The following is a 24,238-nucleotide window of genomic DNA, read 5'->3' as shown; positions in this document are numbered from 1 at the left end:
AGGATGGCTGATTTTTTTACCCAGGCAAAAACTATGGAATTTGTTCTGATGCTGGTAGGGCATTACTTATCTCAAATCCTTGAGAATTTTCACAAAGAGTTAATACAATGAATGGAGCACTGAAAATCATAATAGCCAACATTTACAGATTACTTGGTGTATACCCGGATGTTAAGTACTCTATAATCCAGAGCTTCTTGCAAACTTTCTTGAAAGGTGGATGAGCAGAACTCTTAGATGCTTATCTAACCTTACTTGAAACAGACTAGGAAGTCAAAATTTTGGAGTCTTTTCCTTTTATAATTTCTGGTTCTCAACTAAAATTAAATAAAAACAAATATTTATTGTACTTCTAAATAAACAGTTTCAAATATTTAACGTCATTCTTTTAAAAAACTAAATCTATAATAATTTATAATGAATCTGTAACCCAAAAGAATACTGACCTAAAAAGAATTTACATTTTACCAACAGTCCTAAGTCAATGAATTATCAGATCAACATGGGATATTATCTTTATCCACACTACAGATTGGTAAACTGAGGTAACTTGTTTTAAGATCACAGTTAACAAATCTTCAGTTAACAAACATTTTTCCCAGGGGCAGCTACGTGGCTCAGTGAATAGAGCTCCGGTCCTGGAATCAGGAGGACCTGAGTTCAAGTTCGGTCTCAGACCAGATACTTGACACCTACTAGCTGTGTGACCCTTGGGCAAGTCACTTAACCCCAATTGCCTAAAAAAAAAAATTTAAAAATAGAAAAAAAATTTTCCCACAACACTTCGACTTAATGCCAAGTAATATAATAAATTCTGACTTGAGAGACATATTTCACTCGAAATGAGACCATAATAAATTCAACTGCACCTGAATCTGTGTCAGGTACTCAAGACCTCATTTTAATATAACCCACCTCCCAGTGTTTTGACCAATCAGAGTTGATTGGCACCCTCGGGAACACCTGCTCTTTGAAGGGCGTCCCAAATCGAGCCAATTCTGAACTGGACCCCTTAGGGGGATTCAGTTTTGGGCATGTTAAGCCAGCTTGAGAGAAATTAAACTGTGGGCACATGCACCCTTAATTTCGTTTATCTCTTTCTTAGAACAGACTGTAATTTATTGGGGTTTGACAATATTAATATCTAGTTCCTGTGTGTAAATACCCCGTAAACACAAGGCGGTTTTGAAAAAAAAAATGAGTGCCAGTAGTCTTTAGATGGGAGTGTTCACTTCTTTACAAAAAAGTGATGAGTAACTTAGAAATTCTATGCTAAATATTTTCCTCTCTGCTTTGTTTCTTAATTGGATCTTTGCTCCTGGGGGCATTAGGTTGAAGTGAACAACAAAGTAGAAACAGCATACCATTCCAGAAGCAAAGTCTATTAATCATATAATGCTTTTCAAAATAGTTACTTCTGAGTAATTGTGGTGTAAATTAGGCCCATTACAATGCCTATGCAGTAAATAAGAGACAGCTAACTATTGTGCAGTTGAGGATTCTTCAGGCATTTGGTTTAGCAAAAATCACTGGGAGATAATCCTCTGAACCTCTTTTCTCACACCCACAATATAGTCTTAAAATTCTTTTTAGCCACTGTAGTCAAGTTATCTCATAGAGATTCTAATTACAAATTTAACTTTTGGAAGCAGATATTAGTAATGACCAGCTAGGGTTTCCCCCCTCTTGTAATGAGGGTCTCCTGGTTTTGTTATTGTAGGAAAATGGAGCCCATAAAAATGATTTAGTCTTTGATTAAAACAGAAATTAATCCAGTAACTCCTGTCATGAGTTAAGAAAAAAAGCATTTATTAAAATCAGCTGTGTTACAGGCATTGGGCTAAGTACAGTAGATGCAAATGCAAAGTAAAGCAGTCCCTGCCTTTTATTCGCTGGGAGACAAACATGCACATATAAATTGCATATACATACAAGTTGTTAGTACTTTCCTATGAGGAGTTAGTTGAAGGTGCTCATTGGGGATCTTATACTTGACATTTTTCCACTGTTTCAAAATCTTTCTCAAAATTTGGCTTTGAAGCAAGAGGTTTCTTAAATTTCCAGACTGATGCAGCAAAAAGTCTTACCAGCATTCCATGTAGCTATTGTCTGAACCAGGAAGAAACTTTATTAACGACCTGGGCAAGGCCGGGTATCACATGTGTTGGCACACAGGTGTGGAACAGTTATACAGCTTTTTACTCCCTGTTCCTTATTCGAATTTCCCTCCCCTGTTTCCCCGTTGGCTGCAGAGGTTACAGCCTATCTGAAGTGCCTGATTTCCCCACGTGAGTTTCCGTTCCTAATTACATCTCCCACTGCCCACAGTTCCGTGACCCAGGTCCCCATCCACTTTTGCCCTTATCTGGGTATGGAAACACCCTCCTCCCTTTGTTTGGTATGTGGGTATGTTACTCTATACTGATCCTCAGAACTGATTTTCAGCAGGTTAGTCTATTCACCTACCAGTAGTGTTTTCTTATTCTAATTTATGGCTTCCTTTGTTCGACTTCCACCTAACCCTTAGATTGCATTTCTTAGGTTTCAGGTGACTTTTGTGGAAATGAAAACTAGCTGTTTCTCACACTGAGCCTTTTATCTCCAGCTGCGTGCAGCATATCCCCTGAGGAAAGGCTGCTAGGAGCCAGGCTGGGCATCTTCCATCTGTCCCAAAACAACCATTTCCATCTGTGCCAACAGAAGGCCACTTCTACCTCCAGCTGACAGCCTAGTCTCCCAGCTGGGATGTGGAGAACCTCCAGTGCAAAGAAGAGTGACTTCAGGCCTCTCATCTGCTGTGCCTGTCCTTTGAGGGTGGAGGAGTGTTGCCCTCCACTCACTTGATGAACATTCTTATATTTGGACACAACCTTCGAATCCCATTGGCTCTGAACTCCCATAAATCATCATCTAAACCCCATATTTCACAGCCTACTGCCCAAGTCCTTATCCCTATACTCATCCCCATCCACCTTCCGACTAGAAAGTTTCAATATAACTGCACCCAGCCCCTTCCATTGAGCCTTCTAGAAAGCCTGTTCCATAGGCAACATTCTTTTATCTTAAATCATTTTCTCTCCCTCTCCTTCTGTATACTAGCTCTTACTGAAACCTAGCTCCTCCTTGATGACACAGCCACCTTCTGCCCCCTTCCAGTTCTGACTGCTTCTCCACTTCTCTTGAGCTTGCTGATTGAGGCAGGGGAGTTGAAATACTCTTTGTTTCCACTTGTGCCTTCTAGTTTCTCCCCCTTCTTCTATCACTCAGTAACCTCTCTTCCTTGGAGGTTCATACTATTTATATCTACCACCCAGAATCTTAGTAGCTGTTGTCAACCTCTCACAGAGTTTGTTCTAAGAAAAACAAACAAAATTAGGCTGTGTGTCTGCATTCTTATTTCTCTCAAGCTGGCTTGACGTGCATTGCATGGGAGTTCAAAACTGCCCCCCCAAGGAGGCCAGTCCAGAACTGGCTCGATTTGGGGGTACAATGTTATATGCCCTTCAAAGATGCCAATCAACTTTAATTAGTCAACACACTGGGAGGTGGGCTATATTAAAATTAGGTCTTGAGTACATGACTTCGGTCACTTAATCCTGATATAATACCCTTCCCCCCCCTCTTTTTTAGTGAGGCAGTTGGAGTTAAGTAACTTGCCTAGGGTCACACAGCTCGTAAGTCAAGTGTCTGAGGTTGGATTTGGATTCAGGTCATCATGACTCCAAAGCTGGAGCTCTATCCACTGCACCACCTAGCTGCCCCTACAATACGTTTTCAACAGGGGTTGATATCCCCTTCTCCCCCAACCCCCATCATTCTATTCTCTGACAGAGGAAATACTTGTTCTGTCAGACTACCCTCCAACCAGACCACTCTCAGTCTTGGGCTATCTAGGCAGAAGAATCTGTCTGCAAGCCTGAGCAGATTAAATCAGTTCAGGCCTGGGTTGGAGTTTGACCAGGATAAGACTCAATACAATCTCATTATCAGTAATGTTCTAGTGAAGAACTTTTTTTTTTGGGGGGGGAGACTGAGGAGAAAGCTCTGAGAATTATTTTGCACACTGTTGTCCTAAAAGCATTGCACTCCTCCCACCCCCCACTTCCCTGCCTCCATCACTCCCCTTCCTTCTTCAGTGAGTTTGATGCTTGCCTTATAATTTTTCTTTCCTCTCTAATTCCTGTTTTCATACTAGGGGTCTATAACATACATAATGATTTTCCTTCAAATAATCTAACCACTCAGTTCTTCAACCTACTCACTTTTCACAAAGATAGCCATTCTTTAGATTTTGCCCCCACAAACGTAACTACCTCCATGTTCAGAAATTCTGAAATCACCTTATTTGACCATAATCTATTGGCTTTTCACCTCTCCTTCAGCTTTCCTTTATGCAACTCTATTCTTCAACTATGCCTTGTCTTCTAGTCCCTTAAACCCTCAGTTCTCTCCCAGGCCATCTCCTCTGTACTGCTCACTCTCTTCTCATCTTGATTCCTTAGGGAACCAATTCAGGTCTTCACTATCATCCTCTGTTAGATCCCTAGCTTCCTTATCATATCGCTGATTATGCCCAGCTAAGCCTCTGTCTTAAATCACTCTCGCCATTCTTTGTGCTGAATAAAGTGGAGAAAACCGTGCAATCAATTCTGACTAGGCCCACTACAAATTTAGGTTATGTAATCTTAACTGGGACCTTGCTGCTGCTAGGCAATCCTACTATACATGAGTTATTAACTCGCTATCCCATTCTCCACAGAGGCTCTTCTAAACATTTTCATGTCTCCTCAAACCTCCCATGGCTCCCTGTCCCTTCACTCTCTCAGCTAAGAACCTTGCTTCATATTTTAAAGAAAAAATTAAGTCCATTCACTGTGAATTCCTTTTCCTTCTCTCTTCCTTCTCTCCTTCTTCCACTCTTTCCTCCCTCACAACTCTGGCTCACGTGATGAAGTGGCTTTATTCTTTGCTAAAGCTTACTTGTTCAAGCAATCCCATTTTACTTTTCCAGACTGATTACACATTTCTCCTCCTCATGCATTGTATGCTCATGTCAAGCTGACCTGTTTGCCACTGTGGTTACCTCTGTAACTTTACACATTCTGTGGCCCATGCTTGGAATTCTCTCCCTCTTTATTTCTACTTCTTGGAACCCCTGGTTCCCTTCAAGGCCCAGGTCAAATGCTGACTCTTTCAAGATACCTTTCCTTATCTCCTCAGTCTTCTCTTTCTCCTCCCACCTTTACTGCTTTGTATTTGTGAGTGAGTGAGCGTGTGTGTGTGTGTGTGTGTGTGTGTGTGTATCCCAGATTTATTTATCTGTGAACATGATTCTCTTACTTCTGTATGTATGTATGTATGTATGTTTATATCTTTCATACCTAGCACAGTACCAGACACATAATAGGTACTTAATAAACACTTCTTGATTGATAACAACAACAAACTTACCTCGCCTTTGTTCTGGTATTCTATTTAGAGCTTACCCTTTTTTAATTAATATTAAATGCTTATTTGGGGTTTTGGAGAAACAAAAGTGTAAATTTTGTTCTCTTTCATAGTTTGGTTTTTTCCCTCCCCAATAAGGCCACAGTCCTTTAAGAGACATGGAATAAGTTCCATGTTGTCCAGCTAGTTGACAGGTAATCTAAAACTATTCTTCAGAAATTTTATAGAAAATAGTTTCAGACTCAGACTTTTATAGAAAACAGTTTGGAGCTTCATCTATTCAGGCAGAAGGAGAATGTTGGTTGAAATTCAGTCATGTAGCTACTTGTAGCCAAAAAAACTCTTCTAATTAGAAAAATAGTTATAGGAATTTCTTGTAAAAACAAGTGTAAGAGCCAAAGATCCTTACTTTAATTTCTTTTAGCCAGAAGAGATATTCAAGGGTCTGAGAACAGAAAGAAGCCATGGAAAAGGAGGAAAGCTGTTCTCTCCTCATAAAGAAAGCATAGGTCTTTCAGGTACTTGGGTTGGCAAAATGCAGCCAAATGACCTTTTGCTGAAGGAGTTAGAAAAAGCCAAAGGTTAGTTGGTACCATCAATAGAAGAAAACACCAACAATTATTTTAATGACACAACTACAGTTTAGAAAAGACATAGCTGGAGAATTTTAGGCTTCCAAATTCTACCAAAAAATTCATGTCCATAGACAACTATTTTCCATGTAAGAAAACTATGTAAATTAAGCAGTATTTGCAAGCCACTAGATTTTAGTGGGAGTAGGGGGAAAGAAAGTTTGTTGTTGGGGTGTCTGCATTTCTTTAAAGTTTTCTCCTAATTGTAAATCATGATACATAACTTGTAATAAGCATAATTATATATTTTGCCAAGTAATGTCTATCAAGAATAGTTTAGAAATTAATGTTATTTTGAAAAAAGTTATATTTGAACAGAATTAGAATAATCTCTTAGCTCATGATCAATTCATGGAGTCTAAGGGGAAGCATTTTGGAATAGTGGATTTTGTGTCACACAGCAAGGCATCATCACCATGTTGATGAAAACAACCATGTAGGACGGCTCAGACAGCTCCAAGGGACATTGGCCATAGACTACTGCTTGGGTTCTTTCTCCTATTAGTGTTTATCCCTTACAATGCAGAAATGCCTTACACTGCATGTATTTTTATATGTACTTGTTTCTCATTTGTTGGAATATAAGCTCATTGCAAGTAGATATTATTATTATTTTACTTATTTCTCCAGAGCTAAGCAGGGTGCCTACTGCTGATGCATAATAAATACTTGTTGATTTCTCAAGGAAAGAGACAAGAAAGCAGAAGAAATGATTAGTGTCAGGTGTCTCTAGGCTAGCGGTTTGACTGCCATGTACAAGCAGGGTGAGGGAAAGCCTGTGGGCTCCCTTCCATGAGAGTCCCTTACCCAGTCTTCCTTGGAAGTCCCAGAGAAGAGAGAAGAGGGTCTGATGATGATATTTGTTGATAGTTGTCAAAGTCATAATAAGGAAATAAGAAAAATTTTAAAGAATTGTACCAGATGAATTTTTTGGGGGAAATTCTTTAATAGGGAGGCAACAGAGGAGATACTTGAAAGGACATTGTTTGCACCTTTCCAGGACCCTTTTGAGAATTAGGGACATAAACAGATGTGCTAAGTGTACCACATTTGATTTGCTGAAGATAAGGGAGATTGTATTCATGTACTGTGAACTGTACCTTTCAGTTTCAAGTGCCACCATCTACCAGAGGTCCATTATCAGTCCCTCATAGCTGCTAGTGTCTTTCCTACAAAGGCTATGTTGTTCCATGTGCTCAATATGTATCTTGTACTGTATGTACCTATTTATATTCGTGTTGTTTTTTCCTTTAGAATTTAAGCTTTTTTAGGGTAGGGACTATTTTTACTTTTTCTTTGTGTCCCCAAATTCATTGTATTGCTTAGAAGCACAGTGCCTGGCATATATAGTAAGTACTTGATAAATGCTTATTGATTAGTTTAAAGTGTCTTCTAGCTAAAATCCCACAATAGATGATCCAGTTGGGTGAGTTTCACCAGATAGAAGTTATCTGTGCCTGCCTGAAAAAATGGTTTGGGAAACACAGGGAGAAACTGGCACTGTTTTCAAAGTATAAAGAGAAACTGTAATACATGAGGGAAATTAGTGATTGTTATTAATAGGATAAATAGCAGAAAATGAAGTATTTAAGTTTTAAGGAATAAGAGACGTCTTTAGTGTGCCTATTTTCCAGATGCAATAACTGGAGAAAAACATTTAAGAGCACAAAAAACTCAGCTGTTCTGCCTGATTGTACTTTATCACATCATGTAATCATGGAGTGACACATTTGAAGGTATAATTCCTATTTTTTATGAGATTAAATTACAAATTTTACTATCTGCAATCTCAACAAATTTTCTCCATTCACAATATATTATCTGAGTACCATAGAAGATTATAGTTAGTCCCTTTTTATTTTTAAGTCAAATATCAACTCAGTCCTTATAAATATGATATTGTACCCTGACGCTATTTCAGAGAGCTTTCTATAGTAGCAATATTATTAACCTTTTGGATTTGTGGCAATCTTTTTTGCACCTGAAAGCATTGATTTAAAAAAAAAATCATTATCATCAGCTGAGTACCTGCTTTTAAGCGAGAGCAGGTTAATTACTAATTCATTTTATAGTTTGGTATCATCTTCCATTTCCTTAAGTGTAACATTGCTTAAGGCAAAATTTGCTTTCAACCTAACTTTCTGCAGATAATGCCTTGTACTTGGGCTGATTAAATTTATCATAGTTTTTTTCTTTTAATTTTTGAGATAGATCTTCATGTGTATCTTATATATCCAATTTGTCTCATAGTTTTGGCTATGAATTTAAAAGACCTTGCTCTCAAACCTTTATTTATGACAGACTTTTCTCTTACATTGGTTTCATTACTGCTCTCAACTCACTTTTAGCCAAAGATTCTCCATTTCTTTATTTTACCGTTTTTTCTACCATTTAACCAGTTGTTATGGTGAAATGTTACAAATATATAGACTATAGGCATTTTAAATTTGTAATATAAAGGATAATTTTCTTCCTGAAGAATAGAAATTACATATACTCTAGTTGTATGGATAAAAAAGCTTCCAGAAGATAAACACAAATATTCCAACATAGTTGTGGATGTGGTCCTTTGTATCTCAGCTTTTCACTTAACTTAACACTTTGCATTTCTTGGGCTATCTTATATTATTTTTTTTTTAAATCTTCTTCATTAGAATGTATGTAATGTTAGAGAGATTATTGACTGTCTTGGCTGGCCTCTAGCCATTCTAAAACGTTTCTAGCTCAGAAGAAATGACGAGAAATGTATTTATAAGTGTTCTTATTATTTTTTAGTTGATTAGTCATGTCCAACTCTTGTGACCCCATTTGGGGTATTTTATTGGCAAAGATACTGGAGTGGTTTGCTATTTCCTTCTCCAGCTCATTTTATATGTGAGGAAACTAAAGCAAACAAGGTTAAGTGACTTGCCCAGGATCACACAGGTAGTAAGTGTCTAAGGCCTGATTTGAACTCATGTAGATGAGTCCTTCTGACTCCAGGACCAGTATTCTATCCACTGTGCCACCTAGCTGCCCTATAAGTGCTCCTGGTTGAAGTAAAAACTGCAGAATGTCTAATGGCTAAGTGCCAATCTCAACAGTGCTTTAGATTGTGAATTCTTAGGGCTTATTAAGATGTACTTGTTCACCTTCGTTGAAGCTTAGTAGATATGATTTAGTTCTGACAATCTTATGTATAGACTGTGTTCAGTTTTTTAACACAAGATTGCCTATTTAGTATTACATAACTGATTTACATTTGTTATTTTTTACATGTAGTTCCTCTAAAACTTTAGTGTACTTCAGTCATTTCAAATTCATCAAGACCTAGAATAGATTTATAGAATTTTAAAGCTGAAGTAAACTGTAAGAGGTCGTCTAGTTTAGTGCTTCTCAAACTGTGGGTCAGGGTTGCATAACTGAATGTGGGGTTGTGAAAATTTTGGCAACAGTAAAAGGTTTCTGAACACACAATGACCAAAAATTAATTCAAAATCAAATGGGTAATGAGTCTGAGGTGTTTCTGGCAGCCTTTGCCCATGCAGCATTGCAGCTTCACTGCAGCCTTGATTCTGAACACACAGCATGCGCACTTTGCACTGCATATGCCATCACACCACAAAATGCCAAAGAGTGCTGCCAGAAACACCTCTGCTCAGATTCGAAACTATTGTATGTTATAAATTGCAGTGTTTTTACTGTCCATGCAAAATCATTAAATGAGTTTTGGCTTGGAATTAAGACAGAATTTCTAACAATTTCTGAAATGGTGCTAAACATACTTTCGAGATTTTGTACTACATATTTATGCAAAGTGATGTTCTCAGCATTGACAATTATAAAAATAAAATGATCAATTCTGAAAAACATTGAAGATGCTCTGCATCCTGCAGTATCAAATAATCTACCAAGATTTAATTCTTTATGTTGTGTGGGACAGAGACCACTTAGTCAAAATAAAAACAAAGACTTAGAGACCTTGAAAGCAGAAAAGAGTGTATTGCTTTCTCATGAGAAAGGGTACTGCCCCTTGACGCCTTGTGTGACCGGCCAGGAGAGTACAAATTCGTTACGGGAAAGGAAGGCTTATTCATACCCTAACACGAGCTCCTCCTCCCTAACCCCCTTCCCCTTATCCCATTGGCTGGGCTTTCAGGGGGCACGATCTATTCATGGATCTTCCCCAGCAACAGAGAGTTACACAGGTTTGTCCAGAGACAAGAAAGGGCAGGAAGTTTTGCAAGGGCAAGCAGTTGAGGTTGGGGGTAGGGCTATTCTTTCTGCTAGGTGCTTAAAAACAGGGTCTGAGCTGGGGGGGTTTTGAAAGCAGCAATAAAGAACTATTAACAAGAACTATTGACCCTTTGAGGAGGCTTCACTTCTGAGAGGTCATCTCTCACAATGTGAAAACAAACAAGCACATGCATCTTATTAGCATGCAACTTTGCTTGTCTTTAATAAATGGTAAAATTATATGTATACCAAAGAATTGTTTTAAAATAATTTTTTTTTGATTTATTATCAGTAAATGTTTGATTTGTATACATATTTTATATACCTATATACCTGGGGTTGTGTAAAAATTTCTCCGGCAAAAAGGGGTCTCCAGTGGAAACAGTTTAAGAAGCCCTGATCCAGTTGACCTCTCCCCTTATTTTATAGATGAGAAAACTGAGACCCAGACACTAGTTAAAAGTCTTGCCTCAGGTTAAAAAAACAAACAAAGAAACAAAAAGAAAAAGAAAAGAAACAAAAAACTACATACTGTAAGAGCCAGGATTAAAATCTAAATACTCTTGGTCTCCAGTCTTTTTCTCTATTCTAAAAACGTTTTTATGGATATCTTTATGCCACAGTCTTTTTCCATTATTACTCCCTCTCTCATTTGAATATGACAACAACAACAAAAGTTAAGCAAAACCAATTGACATAGCATTTTTAGAGCCTTCCCTCTGCTGATCAGTTCAATTTTATACTATATATAGTTTGTTTTATACATGGTTGTTTGTTTTCTCCCTCATTACACTCTAGGCTCCTTGAGAGCAGGGAATGTCTGTTGCCTTTTTTTTTTTTAAATTTTATTAATTTATTTTGATTTATCATCACTTCCATATGCTTTTGAGTTTAAAATTTTTCTCCCCCTTACTCCCCCCCCCACCCTCCGCAAGATGGCACATGATCTGATATAGGCTTTACATTTACATTCCTATTAAACATATTTTCACATTACTGAAGTTGTAAGTAAAAATTAAAACCAATAGAGGAACCATTAGAAAGAGAAAACAAAACTCAATAGAAGAGAAAAAAAGAAGATAGCAATTCAACTTCCATAGTTCTTTCTTTGGATATGGATAGCATTTTCCATCACGAGGCGTCTGGGGATGTCTTAGATCCTTGTATTGCTGAGAAGGGTTAAATTTATCAATATTAGTCATCGCACAATGTAGCTGTTATTGTGTACAAAGTTCTCTTGGTTCTGCTCACTTCACTCAGCATCAGACCATACAAGTCTTTCCGGGTTTTTCTGAAGTCAGCCTGTTCATCCTTTCTTATAGCACAATAGTATTCCATTACATTCATATACCACAACTTGCTCAGCCATTCCACAATTGATGGGCATTCTCTCAATTTCCAATTCTTTGCCACCACAAAAAGACCTGCTATGAATATTTTTGTACATGTGGGTCCTTTTCCCATTTGTATGATCTCTTTGGGATGTAGCCCTAGAAGTGCTATCACTGGGTCAAAGGGTATGCACATTTTTATAGCCCTTTGGGCATAGTTCCAAATTGTTCTCCAGAATGGTTGGATCATTTCACAACTCCACCAGCAATGCATTAGTGTTCCAATTTTCCCACATCTTCTCCAGCATTTATCATTTTCCTGTTTTGTCATGTTGGCCAATGTGATAGGTGTGATGTGGTACCTCAGAGTCGTTTTGATTTGCATTTCTCTAATCAATAATGATTTAGAGCATTTTTTTCATATGACTATAGATGGCTTTAATTTCTTCATCTGAGAACTGTCTGTTCATATCCTTTGACCTTTGTGTTCTTATAAATTTGTCTTAATTCTCTATATATTTTATAAATGAGGCCTTTATCAGAGACACTGGTTGTGAAAATTCTTTCCCAGTTTTCTACCTTCCCTCTAATCTTAGTTGCATTGGCTTTGTTTGTGCAAAACCTTTTCAATTTAATGTAATCAAAATTATCTATTTTGCCTTTTGTAATGTCCTCTATCTCCTGTTTGGTCATGAATTCTTCTGTTCTCCTTAGATCTGATAGGTAAACTATTCCTTGTTCTCCCAGTTTGCTTATAGTATCAGCCTTTATATCTAAGTCATGAACCCATTTTGACTTTATTTTGGTATATGGTGTGAGATTTGGGTCTATGCCTAGTTTCTGCCATACTCTTTTCCAATTTTCCCAGCAGTTTTTTTTCAAAGCGTGGGTTCTTGTCCCAGAAGCTGTGGTCTTTGGGTTTATCAAATAATAGATTACTATAGTCATTGACTACTGTGTCTTGCATACTTAACCTATTCCACTGATCCACCCCTCTATTTCTTAGCCAGTACCAAGCAGTTTTGATGATTGCTTCTTTATAATACAATTTAAGATCTGGAATTGCTAGGCCACCTCCCCTGCATTTCTTTTCATTAGTTCCTTTGATATTCTGGACCTTTTGTTCTTCCAAATGAATCTTGTTATTATTTTTTCTAACTCTATAAAATAATTTTTTGGTAGTTTGATTGGTAGGGAACTGAATAAGTAAATTAGCTTAGGTAGGATTGTCATTTTTATTATTTCTTTTTCTTCTCGTATTGCTAAAGCTAATGTTTCTAGTACAATTATTATATTAGCTCGGCCTACCCATGAGCAGTTGATGTTTCTCCAGTCATTTAGATCTGATTTTATTTGTGTGAAAAGTGTTTTGTAATTGTGTTCATAGAGTTCCTGGGTTTGTTTCGGGAGGTAGACTCCTAAATATTTTATAATGTCTACAGTAAGTTTAAATGGAATTTCTCTTTCTATCTCTTGCTGTTGGACTTTGTTGGTAATATATAGAAATGCTGATGATTTATGTGGGTTTATTTTATAGCCTACAACTTTGCTAAAGTTGTTTATTATTTCAAGTAGTTTTTTACTTGATTCTCTGCAATGATATTACTTCATTGTCTATGGTGCCTTTTAGCAGGATGTAGTTTCCTTCCTTATATCTTTTGATTAGATCTGTTTTTGCTTTTGCTGTATCTGAGATCAGGATTTCTACCCCTGCTTTTTTCACTTCAGCTGACACATAATATATTTGCTCCAGCCTTTTACCTTTACCCTATATGTGTCATTCTGTTTCAAATGTGTTTCCTGTAAATAACATATTATAGGATTATGGTTTTTAATCCATTCTGCAATCTGTTTCCATTTTATAGGAGAGTTCATCCCATTCACATTCACAGTTGTGATTACTCTCTGTGTCTTTTTCTCCATCCTTTTTCCCACCTATTTATGCTTTTCTTTCTCCTTTTTCCTTTCCCCCCTTCACTAGTATTTTGCTTTTGACTACCGCCTCCTTCAGTCCCTCCTCTCTTTTTATTATCTCTTTCCCTTTTCTTCCTCTTTACTCTTACTGCTTCTTCCCTCCCTTATTCCCCCTCCCCCTTCCCCCCCCCTTCCTTTTCTTTCCCCTTTTCCCTCCTACTGCTTGTAGGGCAAGTTAGATTTCTATACCTAACTGATTGTGTTATGCCCTTCTTGAGCCAAATCTGATGAGAGTAAGGTTCAACCAATGCTCCCCCCCTTCTTTCCCTCTGCTGTAATAGGATTTTGTGTCTTTTCCTGTAATGTAATTTACCCTTGTCTGCCTCCTCCTTTCTCAGTACATTTTCTAAGATCAGATTAATCCACTTATTTGGATCCATTTAACCCACTTGATTAGATTTTTTTTATCATTACATCAAAGTCAACTAATATCCACCCTCTTTATGTATACTCCTTTAACATGGTGTAGTAACAATACAGTTCTCAAGAGTTGCAAGTGTCATCTTCCCTTGTAGAGATGTAAACAGCCTGCCCTTATTAACACCATATTATATCTTTCTGTCCCATTTACCTTTTTATGTCTTTCTTGAGTCTTGTACTTGAAGATCGAATTTTTTGTTGAGCTCTGGTATTTTTATCAGGAAGGTTTGGAAGTCCTCTATTTTGTTATAGAGTGGTTGATAGTCCTGTTTTGTATTTCCATAATTTAAAAACATTTATGCTTTGGTGCACTTGGAGATATTCATCCCTAAATTATTTGAATCTCACTACCCCCGATAGTTCAAAGGAACCTCTATATTTTCAACCAAGTGACCTTAATTTGGAAATCTTCATATTGAGCTTGTAGAAATGCTGTCAGCCAAGCATGATAACTTAAAACACTATTAAAGCATTTATTGTAATGACTAATGTACTGATACACTGTAGGAAAAGTGGTCAGAAAAATAATATGGGGCTTGTAAAAAGTGTTTAAAAATTTGTTGCAATATTGGCATACTTTGGGTAAATAACCTATGGGAGCTGTGAAGATCTTTAATTATGGTTTAATTTTTAAAATTTTGCTTTTCTTATCAAGTAATTTTTTTTAATGTGACTGTTAAAAAGCCCTTTTTATGTTTTAATCTGAAAGACAAAGCACCTCCCCTCATCATGAATATGAAATATAAGTGAAAAATATGTCTTTAGAAGTTGTTTCTTACCTTGAATGTGACAGTAATAATTCAGAATAACAACATGGTACACTGCAAAGATTTAATAATCAAAAGACATGAGACTGAATCCTAGCTGTGCCACTTACTAGTTTTGTGACTTTAACTAAGTCTTTTTACCTCCTTGAGTCTCAGTTTCTTCATGAAATGAAGAGTTTGACCTAGGTAATTTTTAATGCCTTCCCTGAGGTTCCCTGCAGTTATGGTTTTGGATCCTGTCATCCTTCTGGATGTTGTTAGGCCGAAAATCCAAACTTTCATGGAAATTCTTTTTTTAACTCATTTTTCTAAAAATTTTTTCCTGTTGCTAATTGTTAGCATAATAACCACACTAGTATAATTAACAATAATAATAAGTTCCATTTTAAATTCCTTCTTCCTCATTCCCCAATTCTTTTTTTGAACAAAGTATCAATCAATTTTTGTAATACTAAAAGAATACATCTTTAACCTTTGGTAAAAATGTTTATTTTTAAAATGAAATGTTTTATAGATTACCCTATAAACAAACCAAACTGTCTAATTAAGCCTAATAAACAGCTATTACAATTTTATTAATTGCAAAATTTTTTTTTCATTCAACCGTATTGTGTTATAGTTACAGTAAATATGTTCCACTTCTAAATTTCAGGGCATATTCTCTGTGTAGTCTCTCTGTAATTTCTGTCCTTGGCCAGAAAAACAAATGAAAACATTTCTCATTATGATTTTTCTAAGGCTAGAACATAGATTTTTTGGCTTTTTTTCCTTGTTTTCTAAAACCTTCACACCTTACAGCATGTTTAAACAGTCTAGTTAAGGAGCTTGTTTCTAGTGGAATCAGATGTTCCTTCTGTGTTTTCTTATATCCTTCTATAGCCAAGGGAGCCCCATAAGGCTGCTATGAAAATACTCTGGTTGAAGCTGTGTCAGTGTTTCCATTGTAAACTCTCTTTTCCAGGCATCTATTGCTAAACATAGACAGTAAACATTCACTTTGGACTAACACTTGTCAGAAATCTGTTAGCAGTTTTGAAGTATTTATATTTTATGGGCTTAAGAAGCTTTTAACCCCTTTGGAAAGCTTAACAAAAACATCTTTGACTTTTTCTTTCATGAAATTTCCATGAAAGCTGACATTTGACATTTTGGTAGGAAAAGTAAGCCAAAATATTTAACTTTAAAATTGAGTTTTATAGTCTATCATAATTATTGAACATGTTTCTTAACAGGTACATGAACTATGTATTAGAGGTTTGTTTTTGAAAATAGTAGCTTAGAGTTTATTAGAGGGATACAAAATGTTCATAGATAAGTAAGTACAAAATACATACAAAATAAAGACAATGTTTGGAGGTGGAAGGAGGACAAACAAAGGTCCCTTGAAGGATGTCAGACTGGAACTGAGCCTTGAAGAGACCAAGGAGTTCAAAGAAATAAAGGTTGAAAAAGAGAGACTTTAGGCTAGAGAGCAGCCAGGGAAAAGGCATCAGAAAGAAATGTCATTATGGGAAACAACAAAGAAGGCACTTTGGTTAGAGCAAAATACAGTATATGAAGGGTAGTTATGTCTAATCAGTCTAGAAAGGTAGGTTAGAACAAGATTGTGAAGAACTTTAAATTCCCCAAAGAAGGGTTTGTGTTTTGTCTTAGAGACAGTTGGGAACCACTACCGTTTCTTGCATAGCCAAATATCATAGTAAGACCTGCATTTTAAAATGATCAATTTGGCAACTGTGTGGAGGATGGATTAGAAAGGGAAATTGATAGAGGAAGATATGTTAGAAGGTCATTGAAATTAAAAGTTAGGTTAGAAATGACGAAGGCTTGAACCACGTGATTATTTAAGGGGAAAGGAGAGGGATATGAGACCATAAAGAGGTGCAGTGGGTTAAGACTTAACAACTGATTGGATTACCATGATCGTGTAGTGAAGAGTTATGCCTTTGAGACTGAGAACCTGGGTAACTGGAAGAATGGTGGTACTCTGGACAAAATAAGAAAGTTAGGAAGGATGGGAAGGGTTAGGGAGGAGATTTTTAGCTTAGTGTTAGAAATTTTGAGTTTGGGATGCCTATGAAATATTTCAGTGTTGATGTAGACATGTAGGCAATTGAAACTCAGGAAATAATTGTCAAACCCAAGAGAGCTGAAGATGAAAGTATAGAAGGAGGAGAGGTCCCAAGATAGAGCCCTGGGGTGTATCCACCCATAGGACATAGAAAATGGAGTCTGTAGAGGAGACTGAGGACTGGTGAGACAGGTAGGAAGAGAACCAAGACAAAGCAGTGTCAGATAAACCTACTGAGGAAACCATACTGTGATAGAGGATGTATTTAACAATGCCAAATACTTAATAGAAATTGAGGTGGAAAAGAACTGAGAAAAGGCCATTTTATTTAGCATTAAAGAGAGTAAGAAACCAGTTTTAGCTGAGTGATAGGCAGAGAAGCCAGACAGCAAGGTGAATTGCAAGGAGAATCAAGTGATGAATGAGAAGGTGGAAGCAAGAGGTATGGACAATTTTTTCTAGGAATTTTGCTGTAAAAAAAAGAGAAGACGTGTAGGATTATAATTTAAGGAAATGAGCAGATTAGCTGAAATTTTTTTTCAAGAATGGGAAAGATCTGGTCATGTTTGAAGGCAGCAAGGAAGAAGCTAGTACATGAGGAAAGGCTGAGGGAGGAACGGGATGATAGAAGGGACAAACTCTTGGAGGAAGCAGGAGAAGTGGTATCCAGGGCCCAAGAGGTCAGCATTTATGAACAAGGAGAAAGGCCACCTTGTCATCTAAGACTGTAGCAAAAGAGGAAAAGATGAGTGATGATAATGTGGATGTATTTGGATCTGGGGCAGAAAAAGAATGAGGTATGGTCATTACTTTTTTTTTTCCTGAACTTAAGAAACACCAAAAAATATTAGCATTTCTATACACAAAGTAGAACACAAGAAGATTGTATGTAAAACTATTCATCTCTGCTCCATACTTCATTTTTTTATTATACTTCATGGTTTTCAAAAAGTGTATAATAAATTCAATTCTGAAAACTGTTGTTCTGCTTGTCCATATTCCCTTTTGAACTTCTTATGTTTTATACTGTGCACTTTTAAAAAAGTATTTCAATGGCCTTTTCCTTTCTTTTTTTTCTTTCCTCCTTCTTTATTTTATCATTGTTGCTGCCCCATCTCCTCTCATAATCCCCCCCACAGAAAAATTAGAAATATCCTTGTGACAGATAAGCATAGTCAAGCAAAACATCCACTTGAGTGGTCATGTCCTAGAATGTCTCTTGCTACACCTTGAATCCATTAGCTAGCTCTGTGTCAGGAAGTGGGGAATATGCTTCATCAAAAGACCTCTGGAGACATATTTGGTCATTGATTTGGTCAGAATTCTCAAGTCGTTCAAAGATTGTTGTTTTGCATTATTGTTTACATTGTGTAAACTTTTCTCCTGGTTTTATTCTTTTCATTGAGCATCAGTTTGTATTTTCCAGGATTCTCTGAAATTGTCTACATTTGAAATCATCATCTTTCCTTGCACTGAAATAATATGCACATACCACAGTTTATTCAACCATTTCCCAATTGATAAGAAACCTTTTAGTTCCCAGGTCTTTTCTTTTTCTTTTAATTCCCCCCTTTCAGGATTGGGAAACTTGTTTTGTTTTTGACTTTTAATTTCTTCTCTTAATTTATCCTCCTCCTTAACTGCTTTCTTCCCCCTTGCCACCTATTTCCTTTAAGTGTATGTCACTCTGTGTGTGTGTTGAGCTCTTTGTGTAGTTAGATAAGGAGAAGTTCTCCCCTCTTAAATTCAAATTATGGTGCCCCCCATTAAATTATGAGCTCCTTGAAGGAAGGGCTTATTTTTTGCCTTTCTTTGTATCCCCATTGCCTAGCATAATGCCTGTCACATAGTACCTTAACTAATCCTTCCTTACTTCCTTATTTCCTTCCTCCCTCCCTCCCTTCCGTTTCCCCCTCCTACCCTCACTCCTTCCTTTCCCTTTCCTTCTCTTTCCTCCCTCCCTCTCACTTCTTCCTTCCTTTACCTTCTTCCTTCCCTTCCTCCCTCCCTTTCTCCCTTCCAGCCTCTTTCACATAGGAAGCTTTGATGACAGTGAAGGCTATAATTTGAACATTATCTTAAAATCTTGCAAAGATGGTTTTATGTAAAAATTTGTCACTAGAATTTCTTTGATATCATGTCTGCTCCTATAGCCTCACACAAATGAAAGGAAAACAGAAATAATTGGAGTTGAGGGAGGGGGTATCCAGACCTATGATTTCATCATTGTGGGTAAACTCTTCCACTGCTGCAAATGGACAACTGGTCTCTAATTTATCAGATGATTGCGTGGAGCACCCTTGGTCCCTGATCACACTTAAAATGTGGTTAGGTCCTTCTTGATTCCAGTCCTGGCTCTCTGTCTACTACATCATACTGCCTCTCTGTAATGACCAACTTTAACTGCTGATGTAAAATACAAATGGAATTTTTTAGAATGTTAGTGCTCCTTCTTTGAAAAGAGTGAGACCATTCTGATGCAAAAAGAACAAAGTTGTGCCAGAAAACAAAAAGGGACATATTATAAACCTGGGCCTGGAAACTTATGTTGTGCCTTTGCTTTAAAAAGTGCATAAGAGAGATTCATTAAATCAATGTTTGCCGTTCTTGGATCTTTAGAAAAATAATGGCATATCTACTTCCTTTTTAGGAATAAGTCTTTGAACTTCAAAAGAGAGTACTATATTTTGTTAATATTATATATAATAGCTTCAAACTGTACAACACTGCACATAGAAATTATAGTTACTTGTTTTTTTCTGCGACATTCATAGCTTGTAAAATATTAGTGTGGTTTTGCCTGTCTGGTTTTTTGAGCCTAAAATTCTAGGGAGACTCATATGTACATCTGCATTAAGGGTAATTTTCATGTTGTGATCCTTAATGTGTAACATAGCCTCAATTTGGTTTGAAGTTTAATTTACCAACCTACTTTAAGCTTACGCACTCAGCCCTGTAGCCTGGAAGTAGAAATGATAGAGAGGTCCTGGGGTGTTACTGTCTTCTTCCACTGGCCTATTCCCGCTCCTATTTGAAAACATTAATGTTCCACTCTTTAAAGATGTTGCTGGGCCTTGTCCTACCATTTCCTGAAGTTCCTGCAGCTCATAGACTTTGTACTATTTTTTCTCCATAGGAACTCACCCCAACTCCATATCTCTTTAGGAGTGTCCCAAGAATGTTGGGACAGACCTTTTGACCCAGAGACTCCATTGCTCAGCATATACTTGAAGGAACTCCATGATAAAAAGAAAGGGTCCAAATACACCAAACTATTTGTAGGAATATTCTTCATAATAGCAAAGAACTGGAAACAAAGTAGGTTCACATCAACTGAGAAATGCCTAAATAAGTTGTGATATATGAATGTAATGGAGTATTACTGTGTTGTAAGAAAAGGTAGATGTAATGAACATAGATAGATATAATGATTAATATAACCTGTGATACGGAGTAGAGTAAGCAAAACCAGGAAAACAGTATACCTAGTGGCTACACAATGTAAATGGAATGAACAGCAAATACAAAACAATTTAAACAGTTCTGTGAAATTATGACCAAACTTGGCCCCCCAAAGAAGAGATATGAGAAAAGTAGCTTTCCTTCGCTTTGCAGAGATGGAGGAATATGAGTTTCATTTAAACTATAAAGTTTATAAAAACATCCATCTTTTATGTCGATTAAGCTAATAAATCTATAAATATTGTACATCTTACTGGGTGACATCAATTGGAAGAAGTGGTTATAGTCATGAATCATAATTTTCCAACAAAAATAACTTCAAAACATTTTTGTATTATGGAAAACAGTCAAAAGTTGTCTTGTATATTAACTATAAGAGTATTTTCCCCAAAGGAAATTTACTTGAAAGTCTTTGGAGCATACTGAAACTAATAATTTAAGAATAAGCAATCAGCTTTTCTTGGTATTATTATGTGTTACTACTACAGATGAACAAATATAAGTGATTTTCCACTTTATGTTTCATGAATTTCCATATTTCATAAGACTCCTTTTGTCCTAATTTTTAAGATGACAAGGTTCAAACTGAAATGAGAAAAGTCAGCTTTTCTTTCAAATTGCCCAAAACAGAAAAGAGGTGCCTTGAGGTCTGAATTTTTATTTGGAATTGTTGCTTAATTGTGAAAATAAATGAGAAAAATATTTCATTAGAGAAAATAAAGATTTAGTATTGGCTTGGAAAGTGAATTTTTTCTATTCATATAGGAAACAAACCAGAATATGGGCTATAAGAGGCAGATATGAGGGGAGTGAAACAGCCAGTGCAAATATCGTGGAAGTATGAAATGGAAACACGTGAGCAAAAAGGGGTAAAGTATTATAAAGCTGGAAAGATATGTTAAAGTTTGTTTGTGAAAGACTTTAAATGGCAAATGGAGAAATGCTTAGCTGATCATAGAAGCCATGATAAGACACTAGAAATTATTTAGAAGAAGAGTGCCATGGTCAGACCTATACTTTAGGAAATTCACTCTGGCAGCAGCACACACTCTGGTGTGCAGGATACCTTCAAGTAGGGAGAGACTTAAGGCAGGGAGGCCAATAAGGAAGGTGGCTATAGCAAGGTCTAATGTGTAGGATGAGAGAAGGGTGTGAATGGGAGAGATTTGGTGTAAATAGGACAGATTTGTTGAGGTCAAAACTAAATTAGATATTGGAGTTAATGAGAGCTGAGAAGTTAGTGATGTTAAAAACAAAAACCAAAACCTGGGAGAATGGAAGAGGCAGAACAGGAGTGATGAATTCAGCTTTGGACATGTTGACTTTGAGACACCTGTAGGACATCCAGTTCAAAATGTCTAGTTGGCATTTGGTAATATGTAACTGATGATTAACAGAAATATTAGGGTGAGTGGATGGACCTGGGAACCTAGGGGAAAAATGTTTTAAAAAAATACAGTCTCAAAGTAATTTCAGAGGTGAAAGCGTTAACCTTTTTTTTTTCCTTTGCATTTTGGTGAGGTGATTGGGATTAAGTGACTTGCCTAGGGTCACACAGCTAGTAAGTGTTAAGTGTCTGAAGCTGGATTTGAACTCAGGTCCTCCTGACTCGAAGCTCTATTCACTGCACCACCTAGCTGCCCCCATTAACCTTTTAATGGTGATCTTTTCTACTAAAATATGAACATTTATATCTATATTGAACAAGATGTAATAGATTTCGGAGTTTTCAGGGCCTTGCATTTCATTCTCATGTAGTCTAGGTTTAGATTATTTTTGTGTGTCTGGAAGATCTAGAAAAAAGAATTGACCTTCTTGGGGAGGTAGTTAAACCTTGGAAACTGTTAAAAATAGAAAAGGTGTAATAAATGTGTCTTTGAAGAGTTTTAAATTATGGAAAACAATTTCTGGGTAAATTGTTATCATAAAATCATATTGTATGTTGTCATATTGTACTAAAGATAAAATCATAGAGAGATAGCTTGGCCTACTTCTCATACCCTTCTGACTCCTGTTGGCTTTGTGAGCCACGGAACCTTTTAGTGCCTGAGGCAATTCTCTGAGGACCTTAAGTTGGGGAACAGTTACAGATCTGCTTTGGTAGAGGGAATATATTCATCTGGAGTTCTGTATACCAACAAGATCAAAAGTTGGGACAAAAAATCCAAAGTGAAAATAACAGCTAAATAGCAAATATTATATAATGTTAACTGTGTGCCCTCAGGCACTTTGCTAAGCACTGAGAATTATTATCTCTCTCACGAGGACCCTTGAGTGGGGGGTGCTGTTAACCTGGGGTTTGCAGGGGAGCAGGCCAGAACTCTGTTGCATTGCTTAGCTGTTGTATTCAGTCTAACATGTCTAATTTTTAAAGCTACTGATGTTCCAGTACTTAATCTTTGTGCTTTCACTCTGAAACTGTTCTTAAACCATCCTATATATGTATCTTGTTTATTTATAATGCTTGCATGTTGTCTTCCCCCATTAGACCGTTTGCTTCTTGAAAACATGGATTTGTTTTTCTTCTTTATATCCCCAGCACTTAGCACAGTGCCTGGCACATAGTAAGTGCTTAATAAATGCTATTTGACTATGACTATGTCTGTTCTTAAAGAGACTTTTTAATCTTTTCTTCTAAAAAATTGAATATAATATTAATGAAATGAGGGGGAAAGCCTTTAATAAATAACGGGACAGCTACAAGTATATGTAGAATGACTATATTATATACATATATATACACATGTGTACATTTATAGTTGTAGATTTTCACATGTTGTTCAGTCATTTTCAGTTGTGTCCCCATTTCCTTCTTGAGCTCATTTTACAGAAGAGAAAACTGAGGGAAACAGAGTTAAGTGACTTACCTGTGGGTTACACAGCTAGTTAAGTATCTGAGGCCAGATTTGAACTCAGGAGGATATCTTGTTGTCTCCAGGCCTGGTGCTCTATCTAGCTTCCTCATATATTTACATAGCCTCTATTAAAGTATACATATATGTATAAAGGCACACACACATATAGATATAGATATAGATATAGATATAGATATAGATATAGATATAGATATAGATATACACACATACATAGAAAGCATAAAATTTGTGTATGGTTTATATGCAGGTATAATATCAAGCCTCATACCTGTGTTTAAGATTTGAAGCCCTATTCTAGTGCTTTGTCATAGAAGGTAGTAGCCTCATGTTCCCAAAGGCCATGTCAATAGAACACAGGATCCAGCAGGCTCTACAAATTAAATTTAATATAATAGTTATTAAATGCCTGTGTACAGTTTTCAGTCTGAAAAATAGTTTGAATATATGTCTTCAAGGAGACTGTGTACCTATAATCCAAGAACAGCCCTACTTAAGTTTAGTGAAATTCATCAGTAGAAAGTTGGTTAACAGGTGATTGATACTGACTAACATTCTTGGGGAAAAAATATTCTAACTGTGTAGAGCGTATAATAAGCATCTTCAGCTTCCTAAACTAGGCTTAAATTGGGTTATATTTAAGAGCATATTACCTTTGGTGCATATTTGGTATGTATAAGAGTGCTCTTAGCTCTTTTTTAGAAGACATCAAACCTTTTTTTGTTATTTTTTAATATTAGTAAGTTCCTACTTTTGAGATTACATAACTTATTTTCATCAGAAGATGAACCAAATTTGAACTCAAAGTAATAGTAAAGTTGGCACTGACTCCTGTCAAATGGAGATTGTGGGCCTAGTCTTTATTCACAGGAGTCAAATTAGAATGAAAACTGTCTCTTTAAAATACAACATATAGATAAGGATTGAAGGAATTGTTTGGGATATAGGTGTTTTAAAAGAAGTTGTTGAGGAACAAAGATTCAATGACAGAAATATAACTCAAAGAACTTTGTGAATAGGAAGCTTAAATACAAAGTATTGCTAG

The 24,238-nt window shown here is 36.5% G+C and overlaps 1 protein-coding gene across 3 annotated transcripts in view; it reads left to right on the top strand.

Moving 5' to 3' along the window:
* FBXL17 (F-box and leucine rich repeat protein 17) overlaps positions 1-24,238 on the top strand; it is a 513,353-nt gene that overhangs the window by 271,711 nt on the left and 217,404 nt on the right. The window contains exon 7 of one of the 3 annotated variants that reach the window (XM_078153081.1): positions 21,086-21,188. The exons of the other annotated variants lie outside the window; for them this stretch is intronic. Coding sequence (XP_078009207.1) covers positions 21,086-21,164 — 79 coding nt within the window. The 3' untranslated portion in view covers positions 21,165-21,188. Of the gene's footprint in view, positions 1-21,085; positions 21,189-24,238 lie in introns of those variants that run through there. 3 annotated transcript variants of the gene reach the window in all.

The sequence above is a fragment of the Phascolarctos cinereus genome, unplaced genomic scaffold (genome assembly GCF_003287225.1).
Source record: "Phascolarctos cinereus isolate Bilbo 61053 unplaced genomic scaffold, phaCin_HiC Scaffold_4;HRSCAF=312, whole genome shotgun sequence".
Classification (NCBI taxonomy): Eukaryota; Metazoa; Chordata; class Mammalia; order Diprotodontia; family Phascolarctidae; genus Phascolarctos; species Phascolarctos cinereus.
The sequence above is the reverse complement of the archived record's forward strand: the minus strand, read 5'-3'. Positions and strand labels throughout refer to the sequence as shown.